Source organism: Neoarius graeffei, chromosome 17 (assembly GCF_027579695.1).
Source record: "Neoarius graeffei isolate fNeoGra1 chromosome 17, fNeoGra1.pri, whole genome shotgun sequence".
Taxonomy (NCBI): Eukaryota; Metazoa; Chordata; class Actinopteri; order Siluriformes; family Ariidae; genus Neoarius; species Neoarius graeffei.
Genome location: NC_083585.1, coordinates 66,714,887 through 66,728,562, shown reverse-complemented (window position 1 = coordinate 66,728,562; position 13,676 = coordinate 66,714,887). Strand labels below are relative to the sequence as shown.

The 13,676-nt window shown below is 43.9% G+C and overlaps 1 protein-coding gene across 1 annotated transcript in view; it reads left to right on the top strand.

The window, feature by feature from the left end:
* agxtb (alanine--glyoxylate and serine--pyruvate aminotransferase b) overlaps nt 1-13,676 on the top strand; it is a 57,430-nt gene that overhangs the window by 37,132 nt on the left and 6,622 nt on the right. The window contains exons 3-8 of the mRNA XM_060898230.1: nt 2,612-2,676; nt 2,785-2,885; nt 10,219-10,289; nt 10,399-10,483; nt 10,635-10,733; nt 10,854-10,923. Coding sequence (XP_060754213.1) covers nt 2,612-2,676; nt 2,785-2,885; nt 10,219-10,289; nt 10,399-10,483; nt 10,635-10,733; nt 10,854-10,923 — 491 coding nt within the window. The remainder of the gene's footprint in view (nt 1-2,611; nt 2,677-2,784; nt 2,886-10,218; nt 10,290-10,398; nt 10,484-10,634; nt 10,734-10,853; nt 10,924-13,676) is intronic.

The following is a 13,676-nucleotide window of genomic DNA, read 5'->3' as shown; positions in this document are numbered from 1 at the left end:
TGCATCCATCGTAGCATGCGCATTAGCTTCACCTGTATCGACTTCATCGACGTCTCCTGTCACCATATCTTCATTTTTCTCACTATTTGGACTCGTTGTGGTCTTAGCTTTTCTCAATTGGTATTTCCCCATAGGAATTTCACCGCTATGAACCCATTAATTACTCTAAAACAGGGGAAATGTCAGACCATTCTGGGAGTTCTCGAACTACACCACCAACCAGATCACCGCCATACCCAGAAGTCTAGAGTCAGGTGTTTTCAATCAATGGGAAGACAATCAGGTGTGAGTGGGCACCCTGTTTTATTTAAAGAACAGTGATCGATCAAAGTCTAACCTTCACAACACATGTTTGTGGAAGTGTATCATGGCATGAAAAAAAGGAGATTTCTGAGGAGCTCAGAAAAAGTGTTGTTGATGCTCATCAGGCTGGAAAAGGTTACAAAACCATCTCTAAAGAGTTTGGACTCCACCAATCCACAGTCAGACAGATTGTGTACAAATGGAGGAAATTCCAGACCATTGTTACCCTCCCCAGGAGTGGTTGACCAACAAAGATCACTCCAAGAGCAAGGCGTGTAATAGTCGGTGAGGTCACAAAGGACCCCAGGGTAACTTTTAAGCAACTGAAGGCCTCTCTCACATTGGCTAATGTTAATGTTCATGAGTCCACCATCAGGAGAACACTGAACAACAATGGTGTGCATGGCAGGGTTGCAAGGAGAAACCCACTGCTCTCCAAAAAGAACATTGCTGCTCGTCTGCAGTTTGCTAAAGATCACGTGGACAAGCCAGAAGGCAATTGGAAAAATGTTTTGTGGACGGATGAGACCAAAATAGAACATTTTGGTTGAAATGAGAAGCGTTATGTTTGGAGAAAGGAAAACACTACATTCCAGCATAAGAACCTTATCCCATCTGTGAAACATGGTGGTGGTAGTATCATGGTTTGGGCCTGTTTTGCTGCATCTGGGCCAGGACGGCTGGCCATCATTGATGGAACAATGAATTCTGAATTATACCAGTGAATTCTAAAGGAAAATGTCAGGACATCTGTCCATGAACTGAATCTCAAGAGAAGGTGGGTCATGCAGCAAGACAACGACCCTAAGCACACAAGTCGTTCTACCAAAGAATGGTTAAAGAAGAATAAAGTTAATGTTTTGGAATGGCCAAGTCAAAGTCCTGACCTTAATCCAATGGAAATGTTGTTGAAGGACCTGAAGCGAGCAGTTCATGTGAGGAAACCCACCAACATCCCAGAGTTGAAGCTGTTCTGTACAGAGGAACGGGCTAAAATTCCTCCAAGCCGGTGTGCAGGACTGATCAACAGTTACCGCAAACGTTTAGTTGCCGTTATTGCTGCACAAGGGGGTCACACCAGATACTGAAAGCAAAGGTTCACATACTTTTGCCACTCAAAGATATGTAATATTGGATCATTTTCCTCAATAAATAAATGACCAAGTATAATATTTTTGCCTCATTTGTTTAACTGGGTTCTCTTTATCTACTTTTAGGACTTGTGTGAAAATCTGATGATGTTTTAGGTCATATTTATGCAGAAATATAGAAAATTCTAAAGGGTTCACAAACTTTCAAGCACCACTATACAGGACACTTTTTCAATGGAATCAAAATGTGTTCTATTCCCTTCTAGCGGGTTTCATTCATTTGGTTCGATAGCATGCAATATTGTTAGCATATCGCTTATCCTACGTTTATTACATCATTCTACCCAATGGAGAATGAGTGTTAAATATGGTTTACGATATTGCATGGTTGTCAAGGCAACATGACATCACACGTCGGAGATGTAAAACTTCTGCACTCACGAGCGACTGTGACAATTTGTAAACAAACATGGCCACCAGGTTTGCTTCGTTAAATATAGAAGATTTTGAGAGAATTTGAAAGAGAAAGATGCAGTGAACACCCAAAAGGAATGTGTGTGTATAATAATAATAATAATAATAATAATAATAATAATAATAATAATAATGTCTGGCTTTTTTTCTTGGTCTATCAGATATATTCCATTCATCAACTCGTCTTCGACTCGTTCAGTATCATGCTCGCTGAATGGAATATATCTGATATATCACGAAAAAAGCCAGACAACATTATTTAAATATGTCACTCAGATCCGTGATGTGTTTTGTATGAAAAATGCGAGTTTTTCAACATGAGAAAATAACCTTCATATTTTCAAGCCAACGTGTTGTTTTCTTTTTATTATATCGACACATTCACAGACAAAAAAAAACAACAAAATGTATCAAAACAATTCATCGATTTCCTCACGAGTGACATATAGAGATTTATGTCACGGTTTTGGTTCTCCATTTCCCGGATGGAGCTCAGATGAAAAATACGAGTGGCGTATTTCCCAGTAAAACACTCGTGTCTATATCTATCCATTATCTGTAGCCACTTATCCTGTGCAGGGTCGCGGGCAAGCTGGATCCTATCCCATCTGACTATGGGTGAGAGGCGGGGTACAACCTGGACAAATCGCCAGATCATCACAGGGCTAAATGTCTATATAATAAAGCTAAATAAGAGAAACAGAGCTGAAATAATGATCATTTTATGCCTCGATGTTAAACAGGTGCCGACGTTCACACTCTGGTAAAAGCTCCCGGTGGTTATTTCACAAATGAAGAAATCGAAAAGGTAAAAAGTTTAACCCTTGTGTCACAGTTAAAGGTCAAGTTCAGCTCTTTAACATGAACAATAACATCACTGTCTCAGAATCTATTCTGACTGTGTGTTATATTACAGGAGATTTCCAAACACAAGCCCGTCCTGTTCTTCCTCACCCATGGAGAATCCTCAGCTGGTCTAGCTCACCCTGTAGATGGCATCGGAGACATCTGCCACAAGTAAGGACCCTCACACACACACACACACAGGTCCGGCCCTCACTAGTGTCAGAAGTTAGTTTTCCTTCCTCAAGCTTTCTGATATGGAAACAGCAACATCCCAATAATGTAGCGGCAGAACATCGTCTACTCCAGTCTCGTGCACATAACATGATTTACACCCTGCTCTTCCAGTCGCTGATTCATTTTGGAACGCGATGACTCACTGCACGGTCCTGTACCAACCGGTCATGTAGTAGTGCTAGCGATTTCCTTTAAATACAGCACAGAGACACGCTGAGACTCTGAAAGAAATCAACTTGCTCTGCTCTGACATGCAGCAGATGCCTGAATCCAGTCAATCGTCCATCTATTGGTGTTTGAGTTTTTAAAAAATAAATAAACTAGATAAAGACTGTGACTAAAGTCACAGTAATTTGCACTAGCCAACCTCTGTTGATTGAAGGTCAAGGTGAAGGTCATTTTGCTGAGCAAATTAAAAAACTGATTTAAAAAATCATGACAATTGACAGAGTTAGAAAAGATTGAAAAAAAAATCCTGTTTTTCATGGATCATTCCAGATCAGTGATCCAGATCAGCACCAAAAGTCATAGCAATATGATTCAGCCTATAGGTATTCTTCATGTGAAAGTTGGTGATAATTGGTTGAAAACTGAGGGAGAAATAGTGTCCTAAACAATGTCAGAAGAAGAAGAAGAAGAAGAAAAAGAAGGATCCTGAGTGAGAGTAACAATTTGTGCCAGCACTGCAAGCACAAATTAATAAATAAATATGCTTCTGGAAGTAATGATGTGGCGTAGTCCTGGGTATGACTTTAAACTGCAGCCGGTTGGTGAGTCTCAGGTCCAGGAGGACTTGAGCATTGGGGAAAGTGGAGTTACCCCTTAATCCCCATTGCTCCCAGGTCCGCTCTGACCCGGAGTGATAGCACCTGCCTGGGTTCCAGCTATGGGTTAAATAGTATGCCATCAATAAGGCGCTGGCAGCAGGGCGCTTTTCGGTGCAATATGGCAGATGAACCCAACAGGGTCCATGGAACACCACCAGATGGCCAACGGATGGCATCACTCAACAAGTCAGTTGTCCTTGCGGGGCGACTTCCATACCCGTCAGGTCTGTAGCACTTTTGTGCACCACTTGGCATCAGGTCTGGAGGTCCAGAGAGACAACACAATGGGGGCACGACATTGTTTGTCTTACCTTACTGTGCAAGATGCTTCATTAGATGAGGAGAATAGTATGCAAGAGCTCACGAGGCCAGACGTTCCATGGCAGTTCAGCCGGGCCATTCATGCTGGTGCAGACCTCACAGCCCATCTGCTTTTCTGTGCATCCTAATGAAGCAGTCATCATCACTAGCGATGGACAGCCAATGATGACAACGGCATGTCATATGCAAATGATTGTTAGAAACAAAAAAACCTGCACCTACAATGTAAACATACATAGCTCCATTTGTTTTGACAATAGCTCCAGTTCTCTTTGCAGAACAGACAACTCTCACTGTCTCCCTGAACAATCTTTTCTGCACATTGTCTCTTATTTCTCATTTGATCTCTTGCATTTTTTACTCCAGTAGGATTTGCCACTTCAGCCCGTAACACTGCAACACCACACAACTGCTCATGAACAATTAAAGTGGTATCGTGCGAGCAGCTCAGTGCTTCTGCCATTTTGAAAGTCATGTAATCTCCACTTGGCTCACTGTAGACCAGTGAAACAGTCTAACTGGAGTCAGAGCAGATTATCAAAAAATGGAGGGATAAGATAACAGATTATTATCCATACAGGACACTTTTTCGACGGAATAAAAACATGTGTTCTATTCCCTTCTAGCAGGTTTCATTCATTTGGTTTGATAGCATGTAATATTGTTAGCATATCACTTATCCTACGTGTATTATGTCACTCTACCCAATGGAGAATAAGCGTTGAATATAGTTTATGGTTGTCAAAACAACATGATGTCACACGCTGGAAATGTAAAACTTCCGTGCTAGCAAGCGACTGAGACAATTTGTAAACAAACATGACCACCAAGAAAGGGGCACGTGCCTTAGGGAATTCACACCGGGAGATAAAGTACTCGTGTTGTTGCCCACAACAAGCTCCAAATTGATCGCCAGATGGCAAGGACCCTTTGAGGTCACACGGCAAGTCAGGGACATCGACTATGAGGTCAGGCGAACAGACAGGGGTGGGGCGTTACAGATATACCACCTCAATCTACTCAAACTTTGGAACGAGGAGGTCCCCATGGCGTTGGTGTCGGTGGTTCCGGAGAAGGCAGAGCTGGGGCCAGAGGTTCAAAAAAGAAAATTGACATCACCCACTGCTCCGGTCCCCTGTGGAGACCACCTCTCCTCGACCCAGCTCACGGAGGTCGCCCAGTTGCAAACAGAATTTTCTGACATGTTCTCGCTGCTGCCTGGCTGCATCCACCTCATAGAACACCACATTGAGACGCCCCCAGAGGTAGTAGTGCGCAGCCACCCTTACAGACTGCCTGAACACAAAAAAAAGGTGGTTCGGGAAGAGCTCGAGGCCATGCTCGAAATGGGCATCGTCGAGGAGTCCCACAGTGACTGGAGCAGCCCGGTGGTCTTGGTTCCCAAGGCCAACAGGTCGGTCCGGTTCTGTGTGGACTACAGAAAAGTCAACACAGTGTCTAAATTTGACGCGTACCCAATGCCTCGTATTGACGAGTTGCTCGATTGACTAGACACGGCTCGTTTTTATTCGACACTGGATTTGACAAAGGGATATTGGCAGATCCCCTTGACTCCGCTATCCCGAGAGAAAACGGCCTTTTCCACACCGTTTGGCTTACACCAGTTCATCACACTTCCTTTTGGGCTGTTTGGGGTGCCCGCTACGTTCCAGCAGCTCATGGATAGGGTCCTCCGCCCCCACGCCACCTACGCGGCCGCCTACTTGGACAACATTATTATTTACAGTAATGACTGGCCGTGGCACTTGGAACACCTAAAGGCCGTCCTTAGGTCGCTGAGGCGAGCGGGTCTCACAGCCAACCCGAAGAAGTGTGTGATTGGGCAAGTGGAAGTACAGTATCTGGGTTTCCACTTGGGCAATGTGCAGGTGCGTCCCCGAATTAATAAGACAGCAGCGATTGCGGCCTGCCCGAGGCCCAAGACCAAAAAGGGGGTGAGACAGTTCCTGGGGCTGGCTCGCTACTACCATAGGTTTATACCTAATTATTCGGACGTCACCAGCCCACTGACTGATCTCACTAAAAAGGGAGCACCAGATCCGGTCCAGTGGACGGAGCAATGCCAGCGGGCTTTCTTGGAGGTAAAGGCTGCACTATGTGGAGGGCCACTGTTACACTCCCCTGACTTTTCTCTCCCCTTTATTTTGCAGACAGACGCATTGGACAGAGGGCTGGGGGTTGTTCTGTCCCAGGAGGTGGAGGGGGAGGACCGTCCAGTGCTGTACATCAGCCGGAAGCTGTCGGTGCGTGAGGGCAGGTACAGCACAATCAAAAAGGAGTGCCTCGCCATCAAGTGGGCGGTCCTCGCCCTCCGCTACTACCTGCTGGGGCGCCCTTTCACCCTCTGTTCGGACCACGTGCCCCTGCAGTGGCTCCACTGCATGAAGGATGCCAACGCGCAGATCACCTGTTGGTATCTGGCACTCCAGCCGTTTAAGTTCAAGGTAGTCCACAGGCTGGGGGCGCAGATGGTCGTGGCAGATTTCCTCTCCCGTCAAGGGGGGGGAGTCAGCTGCACGCCAGACGGCTCCCCGGCCTGAGTCGGGCGGTGGGGGTATGTGGCAGCGGGGGCGTGGCCAAGCGTCAGTCTGTGAATGGAGGGCAGAGTCGGGGAAGGTAAGTGGTGGAATCATTGCACCTGATGGGAATTAACCTGTGTTTGTCTGTCTTCCCCAGTGACCGCGCCCTTTAAAAGGAGAGAGAGAGAGTAGGGAAAGGGAGGTCTCCCCCAACCAGAACACTTGTGTGTGCGCGCGTGCGTGGCTGGGAGAGTGAATGTAAAAGCTGAAAAGTTACAATAAAAGAGGGTTTTGAGAACTCAGTTCTGGCCTGCCGTGCTTCTGTGCTCCACCCACCTGGTCTGATTCTACACTCAACTAAGACTGATTTGATTTCACTGATTGTGGGTTGACTCTCATTAAAACAGGATGGGTGTTATAACTTATGCAACATACATGTACATGCATACATTTTCACTGATAAAACGTAAAAGGCTAATTAAATAATCAGATGAACTGAGACAATCACATTCTGAAGCAAATTAAATAATCTTATACCACTAACTTAAACACACAATACAAGTTACATGGATTAATCTAAATCCAGGTAAACATTGAGTGTTGTTTTTTGTTGTTATGTAGCCAAATGAGAGTCGGAGCTTACCCGTCTATGTTCTCGCTTCTTGAAAGCCGATCTTGTGGCCAATTGTTTTGAAACAATCTGACTTTCAGTTGTTCATTCAATTCTCCGTTCATTCACTTCTTCCACGTAAGGGCGAGGTATTGCTGCTGAGGCAAACATATCCAGCAGAGAAATCAGACTGCTGCTCCACTCATTCTCCATTGTCTCCATACTAAGTACTCCACCAGTACTGCTCAGCTCAGGCAATTACTAAAACCCAGGACGGGACAGGACATCACCGGATTTAGCAACAACCATGGGGAGGTCACTGCCCGAGCAATAATATGTCTTGTCCCGTCCCTTTCTGTTCCATCCTGGGTTTTAGCAACAACCCTCAGCTCACACTCCAGGAGAACTGGTGCAACTGAACTTACTTTCCTTTTCTTGTAGTTTTCTTTTTCTTTAATTGTTGGTACTGCATCCTCTTTCAATACGGGCTTATAGCCAACGCTCCTCGACAGATCAGAGGTCTCGTACAAGTCTTCAGTAAAATGTGCAGAGCAGAGGAGAGACCACTTCGTAGGCACCCAATGTGCCCATGAACTACTCGCAAAACGCGTCCAAATCTTTGCAGTTTGAACATTCTTGGGCCATGAATGCAATGTAAATCCAGCTTCTGTCATGTTGCTGCACCGGCCAGCAACACATCTACTTGGCATGGCAATAAATTAGCTCAAAATGGAAGCTCAAAGTTGCAGTTAGCTCTGTGTTTTAGTATCACGAAAATGGCGATGAGAATGATAGACTTCCTGCTGTGATGTCACAGATGTCAAGGTCATTCGCTCAGACCGCTACCTATATAAATCATTTTAATCGTAAAAATTACTATATTAGATTTATTGTTAACGCTTAAAACTATTCCTGTGCCATTCTTGAGGTCTCAAGGCATTTATAAACGAAAGTGAGGCCATGACTCTGCGTATATGCTTTAAGTTGTCTACTGGTAGTGTGCATGAGGTAAGGGTTAGGGCTAGAAAACTAATACTATACCTAGACGGTTAATTGCAGTATACTTCAAAACTAAAAAGTGGACTAGATATATATAACCAGTAACTAATAGTATATTTCCAGTATGCTATAAAGTATACTTTTATAAACTAAAGAGTGGACTACAAGTATGGAACTAGTAAACTATTTGTATATAAGTTTACTTGTGGTATACTTGCAGTACAAAATAAAAAATACAAGTTGTATACTCAAAGTTTACTTCTCTTAGACTTAAAATATACATTTTATAAACAAAATGTGGGCCAATTTAGTCCAAAGAAGTATTAGATTAGTTTACTTACAAGTATACTGTACAGTGGTGCTTGAAAGTTTGTGAACACTTTAGAATTTTCTATATTTCTGCATAAATATGACCTAAAAGTAGATAAAGAGAACCCAGTTAAACAAATGAGACAAAAATATTATACTTGGTCATTTATTTATTGAGGAAAATTATCCAATATTACATATCTGTGAGTGGCAAAAGTATGTGAACCTTTGCTTTCAGTATCTGGTGTGACCCCCTTGTGCAGCAATAACTACAACTAAACGTTTGCGGTAACTGTTGATCAGTCCTGCACACCAGCTTGGAGGAATTTTAGCCCGTTCCTCCGTACAGAACAGCTTCAACTCTGGGATGTTGGTGGGTTTCCTCACATGAACTGCTCGCTTCAGGTCCTTCCACAACATTTCGATTGGATTAAGGTCAGGACTTTGACTTGGCCATTCCAAAACATTAACTTTATTCTTCTTTAACCATTCTTTGGTAGAACGACTTGTGTGCTTATGGTCGTTGGCTTGCTGCATGACCCACCTTCTCTTGAGATTCAGTTCATGGACAGATGTCCAGATATTTTCCTTTAGAATTCACTGGTATAATTCAGAATTCATTGTTCCATCAACAATGGCAAGCCGTCCTGGCCCAGATGCAGCAAAACAGGCCCAAACCATGATACTACCACCACCATGTTTCACAGATGGGATAAGGTTCTTATGCTGGAATGCAGTGTTTTCCTTTCTCCAAACGTAACGCTTCTCATTTCAACCAAAAAGTTCTATTTTGGTCTTATCCATCCACAAAACACTTTTCCAATAGCCTTCTGGCTTGTCCACGTGATCTTTAGCAAACTGCAGACGAGCAGCAATGTTCTTTTTGGAGAGCAGTGGCTTTCTCCTTGCAACCCTGCCATGCATACCACTGTTGTTCAGTGTTCTCCTGATGGTGGACTCATGAACATTAACATTAGCCAATGTGAGAGAGGCCTTCAGTTGCTTAGAAGTTACCCTGGGGTCCTTTGTGACCTCGCCGACTATTACACGCCTTGCTCTTGGAGTGATCTTTGTTGGTCGACCACTCCTGGGAGGGTAACAATGGTCTTGAATTTCCTCCATTTGTACACAATCTGTCTGACTGTGGATTGGTGGAGTCCAAACTCTTTAGAGATGGTTTTGTAACCTTTTCTAGCCTGGTGAGCATCAACAACGCTTTTTCTGAGGTCCTCAGAAATCTCCTTTGTTTGTGCCATGATACACTTCCACAAACATGTGTTGTGAAGATCAGACTTTGATAGATCCCTGTTCTATAAATAAAACAGGGTGCCCACTCACACCTGATTGTCATCCCATTGATTGAAAGCACCTGACTCTAATTTCACCTTCAAATTAACAGGGTTCTCTTTATCTACTTTTAGGACTTGTGTGAAAATCTGATGATGTTTTAGGTCATATTTATGCAGAAATATAGAAAATTCTAAAGGGTTCACAAACTTTCAAGCACCACTGTAAGTACATTGATATCAGTATACTTGGTACACAAAAGTATACTTAAGGAAATATACTTTAACTTTACTTAACTATCCTTAATAAAATGAACTTGACGTATACCTCTTTTTGATAAGGGTCAGCATGCTCAGAGTAACTCCATGTGATTACAGGTATAACTGCTTGTTCTTGGTGGATTCAGTGGCGTCTCTGGGAGCTTCACCTCTTCTCATGGACAAACAGAGTAATCAGGAACTTGCCTTTATATTTATATTGATATTTATATGTTGTGAGTTTGGACGCAGTGCTGCTTAGTGTGTAACATCTCACATGTCTCTGTTCTCTTAATCCAGAGATCGATATTCTGTACACGGGCTCACAGAAGGCCTTAAACGCTCCTCCAGGGACAGCACCTATTTCATTCAACGAAAGAGCATGGTGAGTGTGTGAGAGTGTGTGTCGAAATGTAAAGGAAGTTGCCCATAACTTGCAATCCTGGGTTTTATGTATATGAGGAACTGGGTTATTCATAGCGATCTGCAGAAGAGCTTCAGAAACATGTGTGTTTTCTTGCTTTTATCTCGTGAAGTCAGAAGATGTTCAACAGGAAGACGAAGCCCGTGTCCTACCTGCTGGACATGACTCACCTGTCCAACTACTGGGGGAACGACGGTAAACCTGACCGAATGTGAGTGTGCTCAGTAAAAACATCATCACGAGCTGGACACGCCATCGTCATCGTTGGTGTCACACTTCAGAAGCGTTGGTGTGGTGTGTGTTGTGTGATGTGTGTTCTTCTGTGCTGCAGGTATCATCACACCGGCCCCGTGTCTGGATTGTTCGCCCTGAGAGAGAGTCTCGCCATCCTTGCAGAGAAGGTCAGAGTGATGTCATCATGCTACACACAGTCACAGAGTCAGTCTGAGTGCTATTGTGAAGTGGGTGTGGCCTGTATGCCTTAGGGCCTCTGCATGCTCTTGCGACAAGGCTTTCGCAGATAGCTTTTCGCAGACAGTTGTAATTTATCGTTGAGCGGGGAGTAATAGGCGTGCGCGATGTTATTCACCACCACAACGCAAGGGGGCGCGAAGTCATGAAATCGCTAGGAGTAGTTGGTGGGTGTGGTTAGTGGAGTGTTTATCCTCCGGTTACTTATAATGACTAGAACTGGAGTCGTATAGATGTACGTACTTCCTCACTTCCTCGATCAACCGCTCTTCGTGCTGCTCCATCTTCGCTCATGTTTTTAAAAATGGCGGTCGTGAAAACAAAACAAACCGGGAAAGTAGGGAAGCGGAAGTGCGTGTACAGCGGATGTAGAGTGGACCAATCAGAGCCCTCTTGTCTGCGAGGCTGTCTGCGAGGCTTCTGCGGTGGTCACAATTTTTGGGAGGCGCGCGCAGAGCGTCTGCGAAGGGGGGGGGCTACACAGACGCCATCTGCGACGCCATCTGCGAGGACTGGGTTGTCAGCATAAATTGGCCTTTAGTGATGGTTAAGGAGGTGTGGCCTCTGTGTGTCTATCTCCGTGAAGAAGGTGTGGCTCCTGGGTGTCAGTCCCAGTGGAGGAGGCGTGACTTATCTACATTTCAGTCTCAGTTAAGGAGGCTTGGCCTCTGTGTGTGTCAGTCTTAATGTAGGAGGTGTGGCCTTTGTACATCTGTCCTAGTCAAGGAGTTTTTGCTTCTTTGTGTGTCAGTTTTAGTGAAAGAGGTGTGGCATCTGTGTGTCTGCCTCAGTAAACGAGGTGTGGCCTCTGTGAGCCAGTTCTAGTATAGGAGGTGTGGCCTCTGTGTGTGTCTGCCTCAATAAACGAGGTGTGGCCTCTGTGAGTCAGTTCTAGTGTCAGAGCCGTGGTGTCTGTGTGCGTCAGTCTTTGTGAAGAAGGTATGGTCTCTGTATCAGTTTCCGTGAAAGAGGCATGGCCTTTTTATCAAGTCAAGTGAAGGAAGCGTGGCCTCTGTCTATATCAGTTTGTGTGAAGGAGGCATGGTCTCTGTCTGTATTAGTTTGCATGAAGGAGGCGTGGCCTCTATCAGTTCATGTGAAGGAGGCATGGTCTCAGTCTATCAGTTTGAGTGTATGAGGCATGGCCTCTGTATCAGTTCACATGAAGGAGGTGTGGCCTCTGTTTGTATCAGTTTGAGTGAAGGAGGTGTGACTTCTGTATATCAGTTTGAGTGAAGGAGGCCTGGCCTCTGTCTGTATCAGTTCGAATGTAGGAGGTGTGGCCTCTGTCTATCAGTTTGAGTGAAGGAGGCCTGGCCTCTGTCTGTATCAGTTCGAATGTAGGAGGTGTGGCCTCTGTCTATCAGTTTGAGTGAAGGAGGCCTGGCCTCTGTCTGTATCAGTTCGAATGTAGGAGGTGTGGCCTCTGTCTATCAGTTTGCATGAAGGAGGTGTGGCTTCTGTCTATCAGTTTGAGTGAAGGAGGTGTGGCCTCTGTCTATCAGTTTGCGTGAAGGAGGCATGGCCTGTCTGTATCAGTTTGCATGAAAGAGGCGTGGCCTCTGTCTATCATTTTGCGTGAAGGAGGCATGGCCTCTGTCTGTATCAGTTTGTGTAAAGGAGGCTTGGCCTCTATCAGTTCATGTAAAGGAGGTGTGGTCTCTGTGCCTGTCAGTCTCAGTGAATAAGGTGTGGCTTCTATACCTGACTGTGCAAGTTCAGGAGGTGTGGCCTCTCTGTCAGTTTAACTGAAGGATTTTTTTTTTATTATTATTTATATTGATCCACATCAGCTTCCCCTTCACAGAAGGGTGCTGTTCTCCCTGTGGTCAAACTTACAATTCCTTAAATTTTTTTTTTAACATAGACATGCATTTTTACAGACTGTACAAACAAAAACATAAAATAAAAACAAAAACAAAAGAGGAAATAAATTTGTTTCAAATATGTTGGTCCCATCAATTAGTCATCGTACCACATATCCTATTTATAGAGGAACAGAAAATAATCATATATTTTGAGTAAACAAATACAGTTTTAATTTAATTTTAAAAGCGTTCTCATTTACTTCATTAAACAAAAAACAGGGTAAAGAATTCCACGCTAACATTCCTCTATAATGCAGTGTTCTCTGCCCAGCCCCTGTTCTATACGCAGGCAACAAAAATCTTCTCTGTACTGAATGTCTTGTAAAGTATGTATGTATATTACTAGAAAACATCAAGGATTTAAGCAAAGTAACAGGACGCTTTGTCATAATTACATTTCTTACAAAACTAAGAAGAGTGTGATGTAACCTATCTTTAACTGGTAACCAGTTCAATGTTTTTAACATATCAGACACTCTTGTTCTGAAAGAACAATTGAGCACTATACGTGCAGCTTTGTTTTGCGCAACCTGTAGCCTTTGAAGATTATTTTCTGATGTGTTTGAACATATTACAGTACAATAGTCCATCTGAGATAGAACCACAGCCTGCATTAATTGCTTAACAAAGCATCCTGGTAAATATTTTCTACAATATCTAATTGCAGCCATTCCTCTACCCATTTTCTTCACCATTTCATTTACATGACTCATCCACGACATTCTGCTATCAATCAACACACCAAGTAATTTCACTTCTGTAACCTGTTCTATTGTTTTATCATCTATTTTTACATTCAGTTTTGATTCTACTCT